Source organism: Antechinus flavipes, chromosome 3 (genome assembly GCF_016432865.1).
Source record: "Antechinus flavipes isolate AdamAnt ecotype Samford, QLD, Australia chromosome 3, AdamAnt_v2, whole genome shotgun sequence".
In the NCBI taxonomy this organism is placed as follows: domain Eukaryota; kingdom Metazoa; phylum Chordata; class Mammalia; order Dasyuromorphia; family Dasyuridae; genus Antechinus; species Antechinus flavipes.
Window position 1 is genome coordinate 187,550,444 of NC_067400.1, and position 24,135 is coordinate 187,574,578.

Sequence of the window (24,135 nt, forward strand, 5' to 3'; positions counted from 1 at the left end):
AACATATATGCACTAAGTGGTATAGTACCCAAACTCCTAGAGAAGAAGTTATACGAGAGCTGCAAAAAAGAATTAGACAGCAAAATTAATCTACTGGCAGATCTCAAACTTGCTCTCTCAGAACTAGATAAATCGAAAACACAAAATAAATAAGAAATAAGTTAAGAAAAAAATAATATTTTAGAAAAGTTACATTATGATAGATTTTTGGAGAAAATTGAATGAAGACAGTAGTATTCTTTTTTCTCTGCAGTTCATGGAACCTATACAAAAAATGACCATGTATCAGGGGACCAAAAAAACTTCAAAATCAAATGCAGAAAGGCAGAAATAGTAAATGCATCTTTTTCAAATCATAATGTACTAAGAATCACTTGTAATAAAGGGCCAGGGAAAAATAGACCAAAAATTCATTGGACACTAAATAATCTGATCCTAAAGAATGAGTGTGTAAAACATCAAATCATAGAAACAATCAATAATTTCATCCAAGAGAATGAAAATAATGAAATAACATACCAATATTTATGAGATGCAACCAAAGGGAAAAATTTTTATCTCTAGATGCTTACTTGCATAAAATAGAGAAAGAGAAAAATCAATGAACTAAGCATGTAATTTAAAAAGCTCTAAAAAACAAATTAAAAAACCCCAAGTAAATATCAAATTTGAAATTTTTAAAATAAAAGGGAAGATTGATAAAATTGAAAATTAAAAAAAAAACTACTGAACTAATAAACAAAACTAAGAGCTATTTTATAAAACAACAACAAAACAAAATAAATAACCCTTTAGTTAATTGGTCAGAAAAAAAAAAAAAAAAGAAAATCAAATTGTTAGTATCAAAATCGAAAAGGGTGAACTTTCCACCAATGAAGAGTAAATTATACCAATAATTAGGAGTTATTTTGCCAAGTGTATGGCAATAAAGATGATAATCTAAGTGAAACAAATGAATATTTAAAAAATATAGATTTTCCACATTAACAGAGGAAGAATTAAATTCCTTAAATACTTCTATTTTAGAAAAAGAAATTAAGCAAGCTATTAATCAACTAATTTCCAGGGCCAGATGAATTTACATTTTAATTCTACCAAACATTTAAAGAACAATTAAATCAAATACTATGCAAACAATTTGGAAAAAGAGGGAAAGAAGGAATCCTATCAAAATTTTTTTATGACACAGACATGGTACCTAAACCAGATAGGGTGAAAACAGAGAAAGAAAATTATACATCAATTTCCCTAATGAATATTAATGCAAAAATTGTAGAAGGCCATAGACAGTGGGGGAACTCTGGATCAGGTATAAAACCTGATCTGAGGCATCTACATAAAAGAGCAAAGCTTAATTTCATCAGTTTGGGCTTAAAGGTGGAATAACATATAATCAGTTCAGCATAGAAATTAGTCTTACTCCATAGGGAAGTAGGAGGTGAAAGGAGAAAGCAAAGGGAAGGATCAATAGAAGGCAGAGCAGAATGGGTAAAAGGAAGGACAAAAACAGTGGGAGAAAGAGGGAAGAGAAGGGAAGAGACGTGATAGAAGGAAGGGTAAGTTGGGGAAATGGTTGGTCAAACAAAATACTATTGAATAAGGCCAAGGTGGAGAGAGAGGGAAGAAAAGTATATATATGGGAAGAAAATAAGATGAATTGAAATACACAGCTGGAAATCATAACTATAAATGTGAATTGGATGAATTCTCCCATAAAATGCAAGTGGAAAGCACACTGAATTAAAAAACAGAATCCTACTATATAATGTTTACAAGAAACAATAATTAGGAGTTATTTTACCAAACTATATACCAACAAATCTGATAATCTAATTTTAATGGGTGAATATTTACAAAAATATAAATTGCCTAGATTAACAGAAGATGAAATAAAATAAAATACTTAATAAAATATTTAAAATACTTAAATAACCTCATTTTAGAAAAGGAAAAGGAAATTAAACAAGCCACCAATGAATTCCCTAAAAATAAGTCTCTAGGGTCAGATGGATTTATAGGTGAATTCTACCAAATATTTAAAAAAAAACAATTAATTCCATGCTATGTAAATTATTTGGAAAAATAGGCAAAGAAAGTCCTCCTAAGGACTTAAAAGGACAAATTCCTTCTAAGACACAAATATGGTGCTAATCCTAAACCAGGAAGAGCCAAAACAGAGAAAGTAAATTATAGATCAATCTCCCTAATAAATATTGATGCAAAAATTTTAAATAAAATAACTTAACAACTTATCAGCAGGATGATACAGTAGGACCATGTGGGATTTATAATGCAGATTCATATGTTCAATATCAGGAACACATTATTGCCACAATTGACCACATCAATAACAAAACCAACAGAAATCATATAATAATCTCAATATATGCAGAAAAAACTTTTGACAAAATACAGCATCCATTCCTATTAAAAGCACTAGAGAATATAGGAATAAATTGAGTTTTCCTTAAAAGGAAAAGCAGCTTCCATCTAAAACCCATAGCAAGCATTATTTGTAATGGAGAAAAGGTATACACATTTCCAATAAATCAGGGGTGAAAAAAGGATGCTAATTATCACTACTTTTATTCAATATTATTCTAGAAATGTTAGCTTTAGCCATAAGAAAAGAAAGGAATTAGAATAGGCAATGAGGAGTGTAATGTTTGGGGAGCTCTCTGGAGGTCCCCTGAATGGGCTTTAGATTCAACAGAATAATCACTATAAGAATAGTCAGGAATAAAGTCCAAAGTTTTTATTATCTGCTTCACAGTCTGTCTCCTTTGCCTGGGGCCGGGCTAGCTTTCTGGAAGACTTTCAGACAGGCCTTGGTCTCAGTGGAGAAGTGAAGGAGACAGGACAGCCACCAAAAGGGTCTTTATTTTCAAGTCAGTCCTCCAGCCTCCAGTTTTTTGTCTTCATCTGCCTCCAGAAAAAGAACTATGTAGATTGAATGTAAATCAACATATGTAATGTTCACTTCTTTTTTTCTGTTTTTTTTTCCTCTTACATACTTTTTCTCTTTTGTTCTGATTTTTTTCTTTCCCAACATGATTCATAGAGAAATGTGTATTAAAAAATAATAATAACTTACATGGGATTATACCACTAAGTAAGTGTCTGAGGTTAGATCTGAACTCAGGTCAAAAATCTGTGCTCTACAATCTGGAATTATGCTCAAAAAGTTATCAAATTGTGCATACCCTTTGATCCAGCAGTGTTACTTCTGGGCTTATATCCCAAAGAAATACTAAAGAAGGGAAAGGGACCTGTATGTGCCAAAATGTTTGTGGCAGCTCTGTTTGTAGTGGCTAGAAACTGGAAATTGAATGGATGCCCATCAATTGGAGAATGGCTGGGTAAATTGTGGTATATGAATGTTATGGAATATTATTTTTCTGTAAGAAATGACCAGCAGGATAAATACAAAGAGGCTTGAGAGACTTACATGAACTGATGCTAAGTGAAATGAGCAGAACCAGGAGATCATTATACACTTCAACAACGATACTGTATGAGGATATATTCTGATGGAAGTGGATTTCTTTGACAAAGAGACCTAACTCAGTTTCAATTGATAAATGATGGCCAGAAGCAGCTACATCCAAAGAAAGAACACTGGGAAATGAATGTGAACTATTTGCATTTTTGTTTTTCTTCCCGGGTTATTTTTCACCTTCTGAATCCAATTCTCCCTGTGCAACAAGAGAACTGTTTGGTTCTGCAAACATATATTGTATCTAGGATATACTGCAACATATTTAACATATATAGGACTGCTTGCCCATCTAGGGGAGGGGGTGAAAGGAGGGAAGGGAAAAATCGGAACAGAAGCGAGTGCAAGAGATAATGCTGTAAAAAAAATTACCCTGGCATGGATTCTGTCAATGAAAAGTTGTTATAAAATAAAATAAAATTAAAATTAAAATTAAAATTAAAAAAAACCAATCTGTGCTCTAGTAATGAACTGAACCACTACACCCAGCTAAAGAACTCTGGGAGATGACTAAGAACCATTATGTTCAATTCCTACTCCCTATATTTTTCCCCGCCTGCATTTTTTGATTTCCTTCACAGGCTAATTGTACAATATTTCAGAGTCCAATTCTTTTTGTACAGCAAAATAACGGTTTGAACATGTATACTTATATTGTATTTAATTTATACTTTAATATATTTAACATGTATTGGTCATCCTGCCATCTGGGGGAAGGGGTGAGGAGAAGGAGGGGAAAAATTGGAACAAAAGGTTTGGCAATTGTCAATGTTGTAAAATTACCCATGCATATAACTTGTAAATAAGAAGCTATTAAAATTTTTTTTAAAAATCTGTGCTCTATCCATTATGCTACGTCTGGGAATACTCACCAAAAAGTCTAAAAATAGGCTAATGAGGGTAGTAACCTGAATGATGAGGATAACTATGAAATTTAATCAGTTGGTGGTGAAAAAAAGAAGGAAATAGGCATCACTAAAGGAAGATAAAGTAAAAAACTGCTCTAAGTTTTTCTGTATGGGTGAACGGGACAAGTTATATCATTAATAAGGAAGAATATGGAACTAAAAAGAAGAAAAGCAAGTTTATAAAGAAAAATTATCATTTTAGGTTTCAAAATGTTGAGCTTTTTGAGTTACTTCAGTAGTAGGGAACTGTACAGAAAAATCAGGAGTTTATAAAGTTACAGGTTATATAGACTTGGGAGATCTCTACAAAGAGCCAGAATTCAAGCTGAAAGAATGGAATAGCATGTTACAGTTAGAAAGAGAATTTATACATTACTGGGAAAACAGTATTTCACTGAAGTGAACTAATCCAACCATTCTGGAGAATAATTTGGAAGTATGGCCAAAGGAATATGTATATCCTTTGATTAAGCAATACCGCTACTACATCTATATCCCAAAGAGATTATTTTTAAAAAGGAAAAGACCCTACATGAACAAGAATATTTACAGCAGTTCTTTTTCTGTCACCAAAAAAAAAAAAAAAAAAAAAATCAGAAATTAAAAGGGATACTCATCAACTAGGAAATAGTTGGACAAACTGTGTTATATGAATGTGATGAAATACTATTGTGCAACAAGAAATTATGAACAGACAGATTTCAGAAAAACCTGGAAAAACATATGAATTGATTCAAAGTAAAATGAGCAGAACCAGAAGAACTCTATACACAGTAAGAGAAATACTGTGATAATCAACTATGAAAGTCTTAAATCTTCTCAGCAATATAATTACAAAAGGATTCCTAATGGAAAATGCTATCCACATCCAGAGAAAAACTGATAAATTCTGAAAGTAGATCAAAGCACAATCTATTTGGATTTTTTTTTTTGTTTTCCTTTTTTGTTCTGTTTCTTCTTTTACAATATGACTAATACTGAGCAGCTAGGTGGTGCAATGAATAGAGCACCAGCCCATAAGTCAGGAGGTCTTGAATTCAAATCTGACTTCAAGACACTTAATACTTCTCAACTGTGTGACCTTGTGCAAGTCACTTATTCCCAATTGCCTCAGCCAAAAAAACCCCCAAAAAACCACAATATGACTAATATTGAAATATGTTTTATATGATTGCACATATAAGACCTATAACAAATTGCTTACCATTTTAAAAAGGAGAAGGGAGGAAGGCAGAAAAATTTAGAACTCAACACTTTGTAAAAATTAATGTTAAAAAATGAACTTTACATATAATTGGAAAAAGAGTACTAGATGTAAATCCAAATTGTGACTCATCTCTTTGGGTGCTTAGAGATGCAGAAAGAAAAGTTTGGACAAATTATTTCTTGATATGTCTCTCTACCCAATAATATCATCTCAATCTCCTCTTAATAGAGTTGCTGCTATCTCCCTTCCTCGGTTATATTGATATATCAGGAAAGAGCCATGATTTCTGTGAAACATCTGTTATGTTGCCATATATCCTCTCATTAAATGCGAGTTAATAATAATTGTGATAGCCAGATAATTTGATCTTAATGTCAAAGAGAAAAATGCAAACAATGCAAAATCTCAAAATCATTTTCATTCAATGAAAATTTATTAAAATAAGACTCTTCTTTCCATTGTTCTGTGTGGCCCTATTCTAATTCAGGAGAAGTTTTCAAATATTCTTAAGTGAAAAATAACTGCTTATAAATACTGACAAATTAATTTTTAGTCCTGACCCATAATATGTAACATTTGCCATTGAACATTTAGCAAATTGAGTAGGAAAAGCCCCCAATTGGAAGCTTTTTCCAATATCCCTAAAACAACTAATAAACATTTTTGAAATGCCTATTGTGTATCTCATATTTGTGAAATGCAAATATGGAAAGGACACTCTTCCTATATTTAGTCTTGTAGAATACCCACAAGCACAGAACACTAAACCAACAATAAGTGAGAGAAATGCAAAAAAAAAAAAAAAATTTGAAGGTTGTGGCGAATCCTGGAGGATACATTTTTGGCCAGTTATTCATGAATGTATAGCTAGAAATTAAATTCCTCAAATGAAAAATATGGCAACAAACTTAAATAGCAAGTGGAAAAGTCAGTTTTTTTTGGGGGGGAAGCATCTAACTTCATTAAGAATATTGGAAAAATAAGGATGAACAGAAAAGTGTAATGTTTCTAATAAGAGGCAGCACGGAGGCACTATGGCATGGAGTCAGGAGGACCTGGACTGAAAAGATCTGAAGTCAAATTCTGCCCGGAATACTTACAACCCATGTAACCTTGGGCAAATAATTTATCTTCTCTCAACTACTGTTTCCTCAACAGTAAAAGGGGGGTAATAATACTTTTTACTTCCTATAGTAGTTGTTAAGAAATATCTATATGTATATGTACATAATATGTATAAAGCACTTATCATATAATATAATATAGTACCTAGCATAGATTAGCCATTTAATAAATGCTTATTAATTCCTTAATCTTTTGTGTCTTAGTTTCTGCATGTGTATAATGATAGGTGACATTCCAGATCTAGCTCCATGATATTAAGAATGCTTTTTAAGATGTATAACATAATACAATAGACATTCATAATGCAACAATACAATAAAAATTATTAAGCAGTTTAAAAAAATTATAACTCATCACTTGCTACTAGTACCATTTTGGGCAAGATATGTCATAATTCAAATATGAATTTTCTTATTTGAAAATTCAGGGAAAGAAGATGGATTTTTAAACTACCATAAAACCCTTTAAGTCTTGAGGGTAAAAAGTAAATCTGAGAACAGTTTTTGAAAGTGTCTTTAAAAACCTTATCTAAGTAAACAAGAGAAAGGATAACTAGACAGGCAACATTTTGAAGGAAGACATAAGAACAAAGGGTGGTCCATAATATCAAATGCCATAAAGAGATCAGAGAATGAGGATTCAAAAATCATCTTTGGTGATCAAGAAAAGAAAAGCTTAAGCAGAAGTGGTAGGAAAAGAGGTCAGATTACAACACATCGATGAGTGGCACTAGTAGTAGAAAAAAAGAGGTTGAAAATATAAACGACTATTTCACTGTTTTGTAAGCAAAAGGAAAAAGAACAATGGGAGCTCAAGGAGGTGATAAGGACATAGTTTTGTTTTCTTCACAGTCTAACAAGATTATAATTTATAAAAATGAATGTTTTTAAAAAGAAGAATGAAGAGAGATTTCTAGATCAAAAATTATATTATAAATTATCAAAATTATGCTACTGGCAATAATCAAAAACGAGAATTCAACAGCCCAGTATTTAACAAAGACACAAACTACTTTCAGAAGGTCTCTCTATTCTTCAAGAAATATTAAGAAAACAGAAAAGAAGTTTAAAAAAAAAAATTGGACCAGAACTTTACAGCACATACCACAGTAAGCTACAGAGAACTATACTAACTAAATTTATTAGATCACTTAACAAATTGAAGAAAAATCCTATCTTGTACGATTTGGGGGGAAAATACACAAACAATAGAAGTGAATTCTTCTAAGAAAAGATAGCTAATTTCGATTACAAAATAATTTTTATTTTTAAAGGAATAAAATAAATACAGGTAGGGTAAAAAGGAAGACTACTAAATGGCCAAAAACCAAATACTTAAATATCTCTAATAATTTAAATTTCTCTGATATCCAAGATATGTAAAGAATTAATCTAAATAGCTAAGAGCAAGATATATTCCCCAATATGTTAAGTGATCAAATGGCCCAATATTTCTTCAAAGAGGTAATTAACCACATCAAAGATGACTACAAACAATTAATGATGGTTATACAAATCAAAGAAACTGAGGTTTCATACGACATCTAGCATACTGGCCAAAAATGACAAAAGATAGGATTAATCGTCCGTAATTGTGGAAAGACAGAAACAGTAAATGTACTATTTCTACAATTATAAAATTGGTCCAATTATTTTGGAAATAAATTTTGAATTTTGCTTGGTGACTAAAGTATCTATACACAATGAACTAGAAATCTCATTATAAGGCACCCATCTCAAAGAGGTCAGAGATAAAGGATATAAAGAAAGATCCAATACACACCAAAATATTTATAGCAGTTCTCTTCTCTTTGAAGTGGCAAAGACCTAGAAACAAAACAGGTGACCATTTGCAAAACAAACTGAGGTGTATCCACCTAAAACAGTGTTACTATAGTTATTTAAAAACAAACAATGTGAAGAAAGCAGGAACGCATTTGTATAAGAATTGTTCAATATGAAATAAGCAGAATCAGGAAAATAATACATATGACTAAGTCAAAGTGAAAAGAAAAAAATTAAATAGTATAATTTTAATGAAAAAGCTTACACTTCAATATTCTAAATATTCTGGTCAGGATTTTGTAAATTAGGATGGTATATGCTTCCTTGCACAAAATTTCATTAGCCAATCTGGTTAATTCATTGTTTTCCAAATATACTATATATATTCTCATCTCTATGCCTCTGAACATACACCAGAAATTACTAATTTACCTCTATCTAAATCTGTTTACATTTATTTTTAACTTCATATATATATATATATATATTACTTTGTATTTTAAATTATATTTGATTTCCATTTGTACATGGAACTAGACAATAAGCCTCAGGAGATCAGATGTCATATTGCTCCTTTCTTTATGTTAGATACATATAGGAGGAGACATTAAAAGACTGCTGTATTCAATATTATCTGTTGAATGTCTCCCATTACTTTTTAATCTAGTTCACACTGTACTCATGAATGTTTGAATCATGTGCACCTCAACCCAAGAACACACAGTTTTACTTATAAATACTTAGTAGCTAAATAGCTTACAATTTGCCCTTTGCTTCTCTAAGGCTAAGTTCCTCTCTTTTCAGTGCTTACTAACTGTTACCAGTGTGTAATATGTTACCATGATGTTCCAAGTATTATTTATCACTTTGTTTTCATTCACAAATCTACGCATCAGGAGAATTGTGATATTAGTCACAGTTTATTCTGTAATCTTAATATATTCCTCATTCAAATTCCAATCTGTGATTTTTCTAATATTTCAATTTTACATATTATAGGATATATTGAAAATATCAATAAAGCAGAAAAACAAATATTAAATTAGGAAATTTTAAAATTATATTAGTTACATTTAAGTTTTTTTCTTTCTTTTTCTTTCCTATTTGTTTTAAAGTCCACGTCTTAAATATTCCTTTCAAGAAAAGAATATTACTATATTGAATATAAGTCACATTTTTTTTTAGAAACTTCATGTATTCACCGAAATATTTCAATTAAAGTATACTTTGCTAAACTAAGCTTTATAAAGAATCTTTATTAAAGTTTTGAATTTGAGTTAAATACAAAGTAACTATAAATTTAATTTAAGATTTTAACTTATTTCTAATTCAAAGAAAGTTAAAGCAATCCACATTTAATTAAATATATATAGCAACTTAATTCCAAATTTTAATGTTTAGTAACCCAATTTCCAATGAAACTAATCTTCCTTGAATGGCAATATTCTATTCCTCTGGGCTCACTCCATTAACTCTCATGGCAATGAATGAATTTGCTTTGACTGATGATGATTAAGATATGTAGAACAAATGATATGCTTTTTCATGTAAAAGACTACTTTTTTTTTTTTGACAAGCTTCATTAAAATCTAAATACAGCTATTCTAATATATTTTCCCCCAAAAATCTCAGTTCAGGAAAATAAAAATATCTCATATACAAATCAATCAGGTACTATAAAGACAATTCAAAAGTTTGGAGTATAATGTTTATAAGCATTAAATATAAATACCTCATATTTCACAGAAATAAACTATTTTAAAGAAAAATAGTCATTGAAGTTTAACATCCTGAACAGGTTCCAATGTGAGATGATCACTGAGTTCAGTGTATCTTAAAGTTCTGAGTATCTTAAAGACTTAGAAATAAATCATTGATTCATGGGAATTATATGGTTTTGACATTCAATTCTTTATTTCCTAGAGATAAAGCTTCTTCAAGAAGCTATTAATCTAGTTTTTAACTTTACTTTTACTTGATTTTATGCAGCAGTTACCAAAGCAACTTACAACAAAGCCAGAATCACAATTTTAAGAATATGACTTTTACCATCTACCCTCAGGCAATTACTAGGATATGAAAATCTTACAATAAAACTTTTAATTTATTAATAATCTTGTATATATTCTATGAGACTGTCAACTTAAGAGTTGGAAGGGAACCTTAAAGGTCATCTAATCCAATCTCACTTTACAGATGATCAAAAGCAAACCCAAAGAGATTGTCATATAAGTAGTAAGTAGCAAAGCAAAGTTTTGATTAAATTCATAATTCTTTCAACTGGTTCAACTTTCGAGAAAGTTTATCTCACTGTACTTCACTGATATTTAATATAATACGACCATATAATGGTATAATACGGCAGTAAATATATCATGTGATTATCTTTATTGTTAGATTAAGAAAGCATTATTATGTTGAATTTTAAGTACCTAAACACCTTACCTGACAATTTAAAGTGAAATCTTGTGCCTTGAAAAATAAAAATTTGAAAGGACTCATGAGAAAGTGTTTAATTAAAATGGGAATCATAAGTAAACACCATGCTTGTAATCTTTTTTAAGTCAAATACTATCCACATACATATTTATAAAAAGCATGTAATAATAAAGGTAATGTGACATTATAGAAAGTGATTGAACTTAAAATTGGAGAACCTGGGTTCAAGTTCTGTTTCTGCTATTTTACTGTCTCCATAATCTGAGACAAGTCATTTAACCACACTGAGCCTTGTTTTCTCTATCTGTAAAATTACAATACTATTACTATTACTACTACTACTTATAGCAAAAATCTGTTTTGAAGAAAATATGTTTGTAAACTTTAAGGCACTATATAACCACTGTTAGCTATGATTTATAAGCTATGATTATACTCCTCACTTTCTGGAAAGTTCATAAATTTGTTTTAGAGAGAAGGTACATGTGTTCACAATATCGGGGGGAGGGGATGGAAGAAAAGGGGGAAGCAAGAAAGGTGTCTGGTATGTTGGATGGACTCCTGTGGCAAACTTTAAAGATATGGACAGAAGATATATAGAATAAAATGCATGGTCATTGAGATCATTGAGGCATTCCAGTGCTTAAGAATTAATTTAACAACCTCAGTATTTTATCTAAGAACAGTCAAATTCTCTAACTCAATAAATGATTAGTTATATGTTCTTGAGACCAAGGAAACAAAAATTAGGGAAAAATAAGCCCATTTAGTTCCTGATATTTCCTCTTCTTAGAAGTGAATCATCACCTAAGTAATTCCAATATGTCAGAGGTTCTAAAGATTTGGTTATTTAAAAACACAAAGAACTTAATAAATTCAATCACATTTTCTAGTCTTTCCTCAAAAGACATTAATGTTAAAAGAATGATTCTTGAGTTACTAGAACTCAGTTATGAATATGATCAAGTATACCTTAAAAAGAGTAAGGTAAAAAAAAAAAAAAGAGTAAAAAGAGAACTCTAAATCTCAGCACAAAGGAAGGGGTTATTCAACTAAGATTACTAAATTTTATTTTCAATCACTTATGCTATGGGCCAAAAGTCTGAAATAAGGATTCTTACAAGGTGTTAAGTCAGTGGAATTGATAAATACAATGGTTATCTAGTTTAGCATGGTGCTTATAGTTCTCTAGTTCAATACATGTACTTAGTACTTAATATAGTTCCACAAGATTCACACCTATAATAATGGAGTATATAACAGCCAGCAAGGACTGGATGAGATTCATTCCATCTTCGGTCAGGTTCCTGGTGGCTGGCCTGGCCTCCTGCATTTTCTCCACTGAAACCAAGTCCCCTCTAAAGGCTACAGAAAGCTAGCTGAGCACCAGGAGAAAGGAGACAATAAAGACTTTTGGACTTTAACACCTGGCTATTCTTGTGGTGATTACTCTACTGAAAAGAAAGTTGCCCCAGAGACCTACAGAAAACCAAAATGAGAACATTACACACTTAAGTTTTTTTTTTTAATTTAAATTTAATAAGTAAAAAAATTTGATATGAATTACAATATTTTTAAAGACCAACTATTACTGAAGACCTACTGTGTGTCTAGCACTAACTACCAAGTCGATGTTTCAATCTCATTCCCCTCTACCATAATCACTTGAGAGAATGTATAATGCATACTTAAATACATTCCTATTCTTACTATCTCCAAGATATCTATCTATAGGTAGATATAGATATAGAGACATAGATATAGGTCTAAAAAGAAATATAGATATAGATATATATTCAAGATATCAAGGCATATTCAAGATGTCAATGGGAAGATTGTTATTAGGCTCAAACTGGTCAATTCATCCCAAGAACATGGAAAGACAACAAGCATATTCAAGTGGAAATAAAGTATTTGCCAATATTCGTAGGGTAAATGATTATCATCAATAATATTGGAAACATTACATTTGACTCACAGACCTCAGAGTAAGCAATATCATGGCAAAGCAAAAATACCATAAGATGAAATGAGAAAAAGGTGGTACCAATGTAACAATCTTCAATATATCTCACATAATATAGGATGCAGATTTCAGTGTTCTACCTAATGTCAAACAGGACTACTTGACATTTTGCATTAATGATATTCCATCTGAACTATCTGCCAAAAAATAGAATAAGTTCATGTTTTACCCTAGGAAATGAAGAGGAGAACAATCATATCATATTTACCCTGATATTTTTATTCCATTTTTATAATCGACCTGCTAGAAAGGAACTGACAGCAAAATTTTAGTAGCTATGATATAAATACTTTCAAAACTCAAAATTTACTTTTGAAGTATAATTATCCTCTTACCATAACTTTCTCTTGCTAAAGAATGTTTTGAGAACTAAAAATTAGTACTAAGACCTCTGGAGTGGTTTGTTTGCACAACTTGTCAGATGCCATGAACCTTTTATTTACGATATAGATTGAATTATTTTATTCTTATATCATTATCAGTGTCATCTGAAATCCTTATTTGCCGCTGTTTGAAATAAGTGTTAAATAATGTGCAAACTAACTGAATATGGGGGAAAAAAATTAGGAAAAAAGAAAAAATATTTTATTAATAATCAGGCATTTTAAGTTATCTATTTTTTTCCATATAGGATCACTTAACCATATTCTAAATTTTAAGATTTGTTTTTCTACCAGAAGTAATGGAGCTAAGCATGCACAATGTCTTCTACCTGTATAGTCTTAATGAGTGGGACCTTTGCTAAGGCAGAGCATAAGCTGGATCCACCCCCCAGTAACATACAAGCCTTGCTTCTTGCTGAAGGACATGCATCTCTAAAAGATACTCCTCTCTAGGAGAAGTATACCCCTCCTAGTTAGCCCTGAGGTGGAACTGGATCAAAGATTGATAAATAAACCAGACTGAAATTACCTATTTAATAGATTTTTTAAAAGAACGATTATTCTCTCCCCTTCTCACTCATTTCCTCTAGTAAGCTAAAGTTCAGATTCTTCTTCTCCCATTTCTATTTTCCTTTTTGTTCCAATTTTTTCTCTCGCAACATTATTCATAAAACAATGTGTATTAAAAATAAATAAACTGGGGCAGCTAGCTGGTGTAATGGATAGAGCACCAGCCCTGAAATCAGGAGGACCTGAGTTCAAATCTGGTCTCAGACACTTAACACTTCCTGGTTGTGTGACCTAGGCAAGTCACTTAACTCCAATTGCCTCAGCAAAAAATAAATAAAGTAAACTTATTACATAGAAAAACTAGTAATTAACAACACCTAATATTTAGAAAATGCAAAAAAAAAATTAATAATTCCAGTGATTCTTGACTATACTTTTTATAATAAAACAAGGATAATGTTTTTCTTTTTTGATGGAGAGAGGAGATTAAGGAATAAAAGGTATAATGTTGCCCAAAAAAGAAGAGAGTCACAGAAGCACTTCTGAAAGTGCTTAAGGGAAAATGAAATAAGTTCAGAAATATAGATCAGCAGCATATTGAAACTATCATATTAAATTTGTTATGTAGTCAGTCAATATTCTTTGAAAAAAGACAGTTATACATAATATTTGTAACTTCACATATCCTTTGCATATACATATATACTTATTTTTTTCTTCATATGTGGAATGCTGTGTGTGTAAATAAATGTATGAAATTCAAAATGGAAGTTTTAGAATTTTTCTAAAATTTAACTTGACTACATCACTCCCTTATAAATAAATTCCCTAGTTCCTCTAGAATGAAATATAAGCTCCTCCCTTTAGCTTTTAAAACCCCTCACAACTTAAGTACAAGCTACCTTCCCTTGTCTTACTGTCATTATTGACCTTTCAATAATCTCTGATTTATCCAAACTGAGTAAATGAAAAAGTTTTCATTACTTTGTATAAAACAAGTGCACTTACGTGGACATGTTTGGAGGTGTAAAAAGAAAAAATCCCTGCTCACATGGAACTCACACTAATTTATAATATGGTGCCTTAGAATCCTGTTTCCTTCAACATGAAACAACTGTCAAAGTAACAAGTTCTACAGGTCCTCAAGCAAAATCTTTTACTACTTTCTAATATCCCTTTTTGACACAATCAAAAGAAATAAAATAAAATTCTTCTACTTTGTGTGTGTGCGTGACCTGCAGTACTTTTTTTAAATTTTAGCTAAGACATTCCTGCACGTTTCAAATTTGTAATTTCTTACAAAAGCTATGGATTCTATTTTTACTCACTTTTAATATATATCCCTGGTTCTAATCTATCTGGACAATGTTCTTAATATGCATATTTTTAATCTAGTCATGGTTTTTAATTAGTCAAATGATTCTTAAATTATCTCTGTTTTCCATATAAATCATATTTGAGAACAGACACCTTATATTTTCTTCTATTTTATCAATCTTTTGATTGTGTTCTAATATTCTTTGTCTCTTGAAATCCTTTAGGTATGATAGTTTATATTTTTCAGGTAACACACTACTTATGTAAAATTTCTTTTGTTCCAATTTTTTCCATACAAAGATTTATTTCAATTCTATTTTGATTTTTTAGCTCTTGCTTTGTTTCAACCAGCCACTACTACATATCTTCTATCAGAATCCTTTATGGCTCTGCTTATATTTGTTATAGAATTATTTTTTCTTCTAAGTTTGTCTCTTGAACTTCATTGTGTTTAGTGTTTTCTTCTACTTACTTATTTTTGAGGCTCAAAACATAGGTTGGAACTCTGTGCCACAGCAGGTTTGCCTCTAGCATTACTGAAGTGATTGATTTAGCCACTGGACTTGGTCCCCACCATAATGCAGAAGTTGGATGGAGTAGATGGTAGGTACTATGTCCCATTCTCTCCCTCAATTACTGAATCCGAACACATTTCAGTTTCCTAGTGGGCTTCAGCTCATTTTTGCCACTTTCCACAATCAGGAATTGGTTTTATCCCTTGCTGTAACCCTGAAAGATTGATGTTGAGATTGGAAACTATGCTGGTGTCTCTTGCAAGATCCTCAGACACAAGATCCCAAACAATGATTTAGCTGATTTCTACAGCAGCTCTCTCTGGAGCACCTAGATGGATAGAATATTAGGCAGATCACATACTAGCTCTAGTATCCTTGCCAAGAAAATTATCAATAGGGGTATAAAGAGTTGGTCATGACTAAAAAAACAATAACAGCAGCTATCAATGAGACAAACTTGGATTCCCTGTACAATGCTGTAAAGGTCTTCTATTTTGCCAAGAAAGGGCTGAGTCCTAACTTCAGTCCCTGATTACCAGATCTCAAAATATGGCTTGAAATCCAACTCAATTCTACCACCACTCAATCATCCTCTGACACAAACTATTTTTTCTGGCACAAATTTTCTCCTATACTCCTCCTGGTTCTGGTCCTGACTTTCTGTAATTCAAAATTATGTCACCCTTTTTCTTTTTTTTTTTTTTAAGTAAAGCTTTTTATTTTCAAAACATATACATGGATAATTTTTAACACTAAGCCTTGACCTTGTGTTCAATTTCTCACTCTTTCCCCACCTCCTCCCCTAGATGGCAAGTAATCCAATGTATGTTTAACATGGTAGAAATAGATGTTAAATCCAATATATGCATACATATTTATACAACTGTCTTGCTACAAAAGAAAAATCAAATTAAACAAGAAAAAATGAGAAATAAAATAAAAGGCAAGCAAACGAGAGTGAAAATGCTATGTTATGAACTACACTCAGTTTCCACAGTCTTCTCTCTGAGGCTCTCTTCATCACAAGATCATTGGAACTGGTCTGAAAAATCTCATTGTTGAAGAAAGCCACATCCATCAGAATTGATCATCGTATAATCTGGTTGTTGCCATGTACAGTGATCTCCTGGTTCTGCTCATTCCACATGGCATCAGTTTATGTAAGTCTCTCCAGACCTCTCTGAAATAATCCTACTGATCATTTCTTACAGAACAATAATATTCCATAACATTCATATAACATAGATTATTCAGGCATTCTCCACCTGATAGGCATCCACTCAGTTTCCAAAAACTATGTCTTCTTGACTACTGAATCATCCTGGAACTTATCTCAGATCTTGGCACCTTCTTGCCCTGGAACAGGCTCTGCACAGCCCACCCCCTATATCTCAAAGGTAAATTCTTCCTATGGCTTGAGAAGGCCAATCTGCCTTCATCTCCTTCTTAGCCAATTTCTGACTTTCCGGATTTCAAAACCATCCCCAGTATTAGGAACTTTCTTCTTCCCTCCATTCTTTCTTTTTTCCCCCTTTCCCCATCCCCTCAACTGCTTTTCAGCAATCTTGTATGTGATATTTTCCTCTGCTGTAGCTCCTAAAGGGCAAAGAATGTTTCTTGTTACTTGTAATTGTATTCTAAGCAAAGTGCCTAAAACATCACTTATTTCTTTCCTTCCTTCTCATCAGCCACAAACTTTAGTCTCAATTTACTGGATCTTATACTGTCTTCTATGGTTCAATCTATCTGCCAGCCATGGCCAACTTCTGGCCATCTCTTTGTTCAGTTTTGGGGATGAGAGAGAACTTTATCTCTTTCTCTTTGTCTCTACTCAATCTGATACCTAATCTGATGGTAAGCTCTATATATGAAAACTGAGCCCCTTACAACTTTTCCCATTGCCATAGTCATTAGACCTCTATATTTTGTATGTACTTACCAAGGTTCGTACTTTCTTCCCTAATAATAGACAGACACCTTGAAAACAGAAGCCATGTCACTATCATTTTTGTAAACCCCAGTACCTACCATAAAATCTGATACACGCTTGAGGATTAATGTACTCTTGTTGACTAGCAAGATAAACACCTATATTTATTAATCGAGTAGTCTTTCATATCATGTGTTCTATTCAGAGAAAAACCACTGATGTGATCAGTTTCTGAACATAAGGACAAAGACAGGTGTTTAATTATTAACCTTATATAGCTCACCACAGCAACATATGCAGGTAAATATTTAATAAATTATTTTTCATTATATTAACACAACTTTATTTCCAAGAAATATAAGGGACAATAATATTCTTCAAACTTGTGTTCCTAGCACCTCTGTGCCTCACACACAACAGGCACTTCATAAATAATTACAAATAAATGAAGGCAGCATGATGCAAAGAAAAGAATACTTGATTTAGGCTTAAAAGACCTGAATTCAAATCCTACCTCTTTCCCATGCTACTTGTATGATTTGGGATGAATTAACTTACTCTCTCTGGACCTTAATTTTCTTAATCTGTAAAACAAGGGGTTTAAAACTAAAAAGCTCTTTCCAAAATTCTAAACTTATGATTTTAAGATGTCACAAATTAGTCTTAAAATAATTACATATTTTAAATCCACAAAAGCTACTTTTATAAAAGAGTTAAGAAAAGTATTTCTTTTAAAATCACTTAAATGAACAGTACTTACTAAAATCTCCAGTGAGAAAAACTCCTTCTGCTCCTGGAGCCCATTCCTTACAATACAAACCACCGTCAGCATGTCTATGTACTCCAAATGATTCATAGCCTTTAGAGAATTCATCAATACCACCTTCACATTCTTCAATGTTTTTCAAAGTCTGGGTGAAGAGCTTATACCTTAGAAAAGAAAATTTTTTTAAGAATTTTTTTTTAAAAAACCAGGCAGAGGAATATTACTAAACATTCTTCAAGAAAAAGTATTAAATAAGGAAATAATAAAAAATTAACATTATTTTCTATTAACATGCTTCACTGAGACATACTTTCCTTTTACTCAGAACAAGAAATAACTAGATTCAAATAATATTAACTTATATGGGGGGGAACTGACTATAGCTAAAAGTTTAAATTTAAATTTAAACTGCATTAAAATATCCAAGATATTTAAGTGATCAGGCATTTTAATTGGGCAAAAACAATGTGATGAAAATATTATTGCTATTCAGGGCACTATTTTTGGGCATTATCATCAAACAGCACTATTAGATTTGGTAAAGGATCACATGAAATTGTAAAATATTAGCAAAATTTAAGGGGATTGAAAAAGTTAGGTTTATTTCATTCAAACGTAGATTCTCTGAAAGAAATTTTAACAGATCTGTTTGGCAGGATACACTGTAAAATCTTTAATCTATATTTTCCCTTTTTAGTTTCATTTAACTACCCATTTGTTTATATTCTCATCTCTAAAAATGTTACTGAATTTTATTAAAGGTAATATATTTTAGAAAGGCTATTTATGCAAAGGCACTATCAATCATTGTTCTCAGATTTTTCTGGTTTTGAGTTTCTTTTTTCTTTCCTTTTCTTTTTTTTACTAATTTCATATGGTAGGATCAAGAAATAGGTTAGTAATGCCAACAATTTCTTCTACAAAAAATATATATTCTACTCTGAAATCACCATGGTTCAAAAAGAGAAAAGCCTAAAGATGTAGTAAATTCATTTCTGCCTTGCCCTTTTCTAACCAAAAACATCCCTAATATTTGTTCATAAATGGAATAGTAAAGCTCTAAGTTGTGTTAAGATTTTTAAAATGCTAAAAATTTTTAGAAGTGTATAACTAATTCAATGCTAAATTATTTCTATTTTTCTATTTCTTCACCCTTTTGTACCAAAAACATGAATGAAGTGAACTATGAAGCGATCTCACAAGATGTCCTAAAAATTGAGGGAAGGTTGGCTGTGCCCCAGGCCCAAGTTTCTTTCTCCAAAAATCATATGATTTACAAAAGAATGGGATCATATAATCCTTTTCTTTATAAGACTAAGTTATGACCACCTTGGCATTAAAACACCCATGAAAGGTAATCCTAAAGATGTGGTTGTATTTCCTTATTTATGACTTAGAACGTGAGGTCATTTACCCAGTATAGGGAGTGATACCCCAGGATCCATATATAATCTTTGTCTGTTTTCTGTGCCTCACTTCTCTTCATTTCCAGACCATCCTGGGTGATGGGAAGACATCCAAATCTCACAAGATGTGTCAAATTAAAACTCCTTTGTTTTCTATCTTGAGATGATTCTGATTTATTTAAGTTCGTGATCTTTTGTCCCATATAAATAAGTAACAGCACTTTTAAAATGAAGCACAAATTTTGGGTTAACTTCTTAATTTTTAAAAGTAGATTCAGATAAGAAAAGTATTACATGTAATGACCACCTGTGGTTTCAAAGGACCAGTGATGAAACAAACTTTCTGACTGTAGAAAAGTGGTAGACTTATTGGTACAGAATATACTTCACAAACTGTGATGGGTTTGTTTTGATGAATCACTTATTTATTGTTCTAGATACATAATAGGATTTTATAGGGAGGGGGGAGAAATATCAGTGACATAAAAACTTAATAAAAATAAAAGTAATTAACTGTCAATTTAGTCTTTAAAGCCAGTCTACACCATATTTTTTTCAGGGATTATTATTTTCTTTTGGAGTAAATTCCATCAGTTTCACCATTTAATTTAAAAGTAACTTAAATCAAGTTAATTTTATAAAAATTAAAGTAATCACAAGAAAAAATGGTAATTTTATGAATATATAAAATAGTATTTTTGATTAGCAGATAGTATGTGGTTGACTTTTCTTCTAATTTGTGCTCTTACATCTAAATCAGTACAGAGAAATATTATAAAAAAGGACTAAATGAAGATAATGAAAAATATTATCAGATAACCTAAATGACTTTATTAGGTGCTTTGTAAATAAATGCATAACTGAATCCAGAAATTAAGTAGCCTGACTTTAAATGACCTAAAAATGAAAGATGTCTTCCATACTTATATATCAAAAGCAATAATATTAAGTGAATGTCATTGTGAAGGTCTGAAGACCAGTCTTCCAAATTGTTATTAGAATTTGCAGTGAAGTATTTGGATCTTCTTAATTTCTGAGTATTTGCTAGAGTAATGATCTTTAAATCAAAATGTTCCTTATCTCCTTTTTCTTACCAGATTCCTACAAATGTGTACAGAATTGCTCTAGTCATAAGAAATGTTCATATGATCCTGCTCTTCCTTTAAACTACTAATACCATCTCTATTATCCCTTTCATGGAATTCTAGTTGGTCATTATATGGACAAGAGTTCGTGTGTGTGTCTGTGTGTGTCTGTGTGTGTGTGTGTGTGTGTGTGTGTGTGTGAAAGGTAGTTGAGGTTAAGTGACTTGCACAAGATCACACAGCTTAGTTATGTGTCTGAGGTCAGATTTGAAGTCCTCATGACTTCAGGGCTAGTACTCTACCCACTGTTCCATCTAGCTAACCCAACAAGAGTTCTTAATATAACAATGTCATGACTTCTTAGAATGTTATTTATTGTAACTGTAAGTAATAACTGTAACTCCCATTCATATAATATTTTAAGTTTTGTAAAATGCTTTACAAATGTTATTTTATCTAAACAGCAACTGTGTTACATAGATGTTATCATTCCCATTTTACAGATGAAGAAACTGAAGTACAAATTAAGATGACACAGCTGTTAACCATGGATTGGAATTCAAGTCTTCTTGAATAACCATGCCATAATTTGTTTGTCTATTTCCTTATTAATACATCCTTAATTTCTAGTTCTCTGCTACAACAAAAACTGCCACTATGAATATTTGAATATATGTGAGCCATCTCTATCACTGATCTTTTTTGTAGTTCTCTATCACTGACTTTTTTTGTAGTTGTCAAAATATTAGGAGACACCATTTTTCACAGCAAAGAACTAGGAAGCAAGTCATACCCCTAGTCTAGCAAAACAATATCCCTTTGTGCTCACTCTTTGGATGATCTCATCCAGAGCAAAATCCCAGGACTGTTTCACACTACCATGAAGTGATTTCTGAGCTTGGATAAGCATCTGTCTGTAGTACCCATGTTCTAAAATTCTTCTATGAATCAAACTTGTCACGTTGTTGCTGTTACCTTTCATTGTCAGAGTTACAGCTCACTAGGCAATTACTCATATTAAGTATTGAAATCTCCCCACATTGCCTCTACTTCCCCCCACCCCCACTCCAAAAAGGGGAAGGACTCTAGCACTCATCTTTGTGTAACAGACCATTTTTCTTATTTTGAAATTCCTGACTCTCCTGTCTCTGGCCTTCTTTGTTAGACTCCTGAAACCCACAATGGCCAGAGAAACTAATTTTGAAATACTTTCAAATTGCTTTTCTGGATAATGAGACAAATTCACAAAGTCAACAATGAATTGCCTCTAATAGCCCTTATAAACAACTATGATTTTCCATTTTTTTTCACCTTTGTCAATCTGTTATAAGGTAGAACACTGAAGGTATTAATTCATATTTCTCTAATTATGACCATTTTTTCATGGTTTTTGCTAGATTAGATTTCTTTCTTGGGGAAATCTGTTCATATTTTATGACCATTTAGTAATCTCTTGAATGAGACTACTAGCAGAGAAACCTGCTCCAAAGACTTTTCGCCAGGTACCTGGTTCTTCCGCTTTCTAACTGCATCAATTTCAATTTTTAATTTTTTAATTTTACATAAACAAAATTATCCATTTTGTCTCCTATGATTATCCTTTGGTAAACAACTTCTCCAATTAGCAGTTGTAAAAGTTATTTTCATCTCTCTCCCTCTAAAATGATTCTTTATATTTAGGTCATATATCAATTTGGAGCTGAATGGCCTTTAGGTTTACAATTAGTGTTTTGTAACACTAATCTTACTTTTTAGATTGTTTTTAGATTATTTCATACCTAATCTCCTTTAATCAACTTTTCTATTTTTTTAAAGCCAGTATCCAATTGATCTGATGATGCTTTTTTGGTGTATTTTGAAATCTAGTACTGCAAGATTCCCTTCTTTCTTACTCCCCCTTCCATTATTTTCCTTAAAATTCCTCCCCTTTAGTTTTTCCCTCTCTTTTAGCTTTTGATACCTCTATAAAGAAACCCATCGGTACAGCATTGAGTAATTAAGTAATATTTTCAATTATATTGTATTTCATATCCCAATCATGATAAATTAAAAAAAAAAAACTTAAATAACTGATTTTGTTTTCCTGTACACTTTTATAGCTCTGTATAACTTTAATATATCACTGAAAAAGTACTCATAACTTGTGTACTGTGTAATTATTTTAAAGTAAATTTCCCTCTCTCCCTACTGGCGTTTGTCTATGATTACAGAAAGAGTAGCAATTTTGGTGGGCTTATTTTATATCTTTGTTGATATTTTGTTCATATATTTGAAACAAATTTGAGCCATCTGACTTTTGTCATAGTCTGAGCATTTTGAGTTTCAGTATCTCCATCTCTACTCCCTATTCTTGTCACAATATTTAAGACTTTTAGTTATCCAGGACAAGGAAAAATTATCAATAATAACTGATTCACAGACCAATTTTCTCATCTTTGAAAAATATTTATAAAATGTTCTAGATCTGTATCTAGGGCATTTTTGAAGGGATTTTTAATGAAGGGCATTTTTAATGAAAACACAAGAATGCTTTCACTAATTATTTCCTATAAGATCCTATAAGTTGTAAAACAACTAAGATCTACACAATGTTGATCACAAAAGCTTATTTGCCTCATTTAGATAAAAGTTGTTCATCATAAAATACTCAAAAACAAGTAAAAGTTTGAATACCTCCTAAAACCTTTCCCACTTTCTCTCCTAATTTGTTTCAAAAATATGGGAAAAATAACAAAAATATGAATTTGTATATTAACTTATATATTACATATTCTATATATATTTACATATATAGTAAATGTTTGTATTAGCTTAAGAAATATAAAATGATTGGAAAAAGTAGTCAATCTTTAAAATTAGTTCATAAAGGTAGAAGCCAATAAATTTTCTCTTCATAAAATTAGGCACATGAAATGTGATACTTAAGCAGTACTACAAAAAACCCTATATGCAAAAATTATTATTTGTACAAAAGATAGATTTGCAACCAGAGTGATCATTACTTTACACAAAGACCCAAAAGATAGAATTTCTATAAAAAGAAAATAACTTGAATGCATTTAAAATGAAATTTGCATGTAACTAATTTATATATTTATTAAGTGCCATTATATTCACTCTACTGATACCATTTCCCAATAAAATCAAGTCAGCAAATTGTCTTTCTGTTTAATGAAATATTAAAATGAAAACAAACTTAAGAAATCACTTAATATAATTTTCTTTCTTTTACATGCAA

General features: G+C 31.3%; 1 protein-coding gene across 1 annotated transcript in view; it reads right to left on the reverse strand.

The window, feature by feature from the left end:
* Positions 1-24,135, reverse strand: part of GBE1 (1,4-alpha-glucan branching enzyme 1) — a 197,234-nt gene that overhangs the window by 151,021 nt on the left and 22,078 nt on the right. Inside the window, exon 2 of the mRNA XM_051984360.1 lies at positions 18,401-18,570. Coding sequence (XP_051840320.1) covers positions 18,401-18,570 — 170 coding nt within the window. The remainder of the gene's footprint in view (positions 1-18,400; positions 18,571-24,135) is intronic.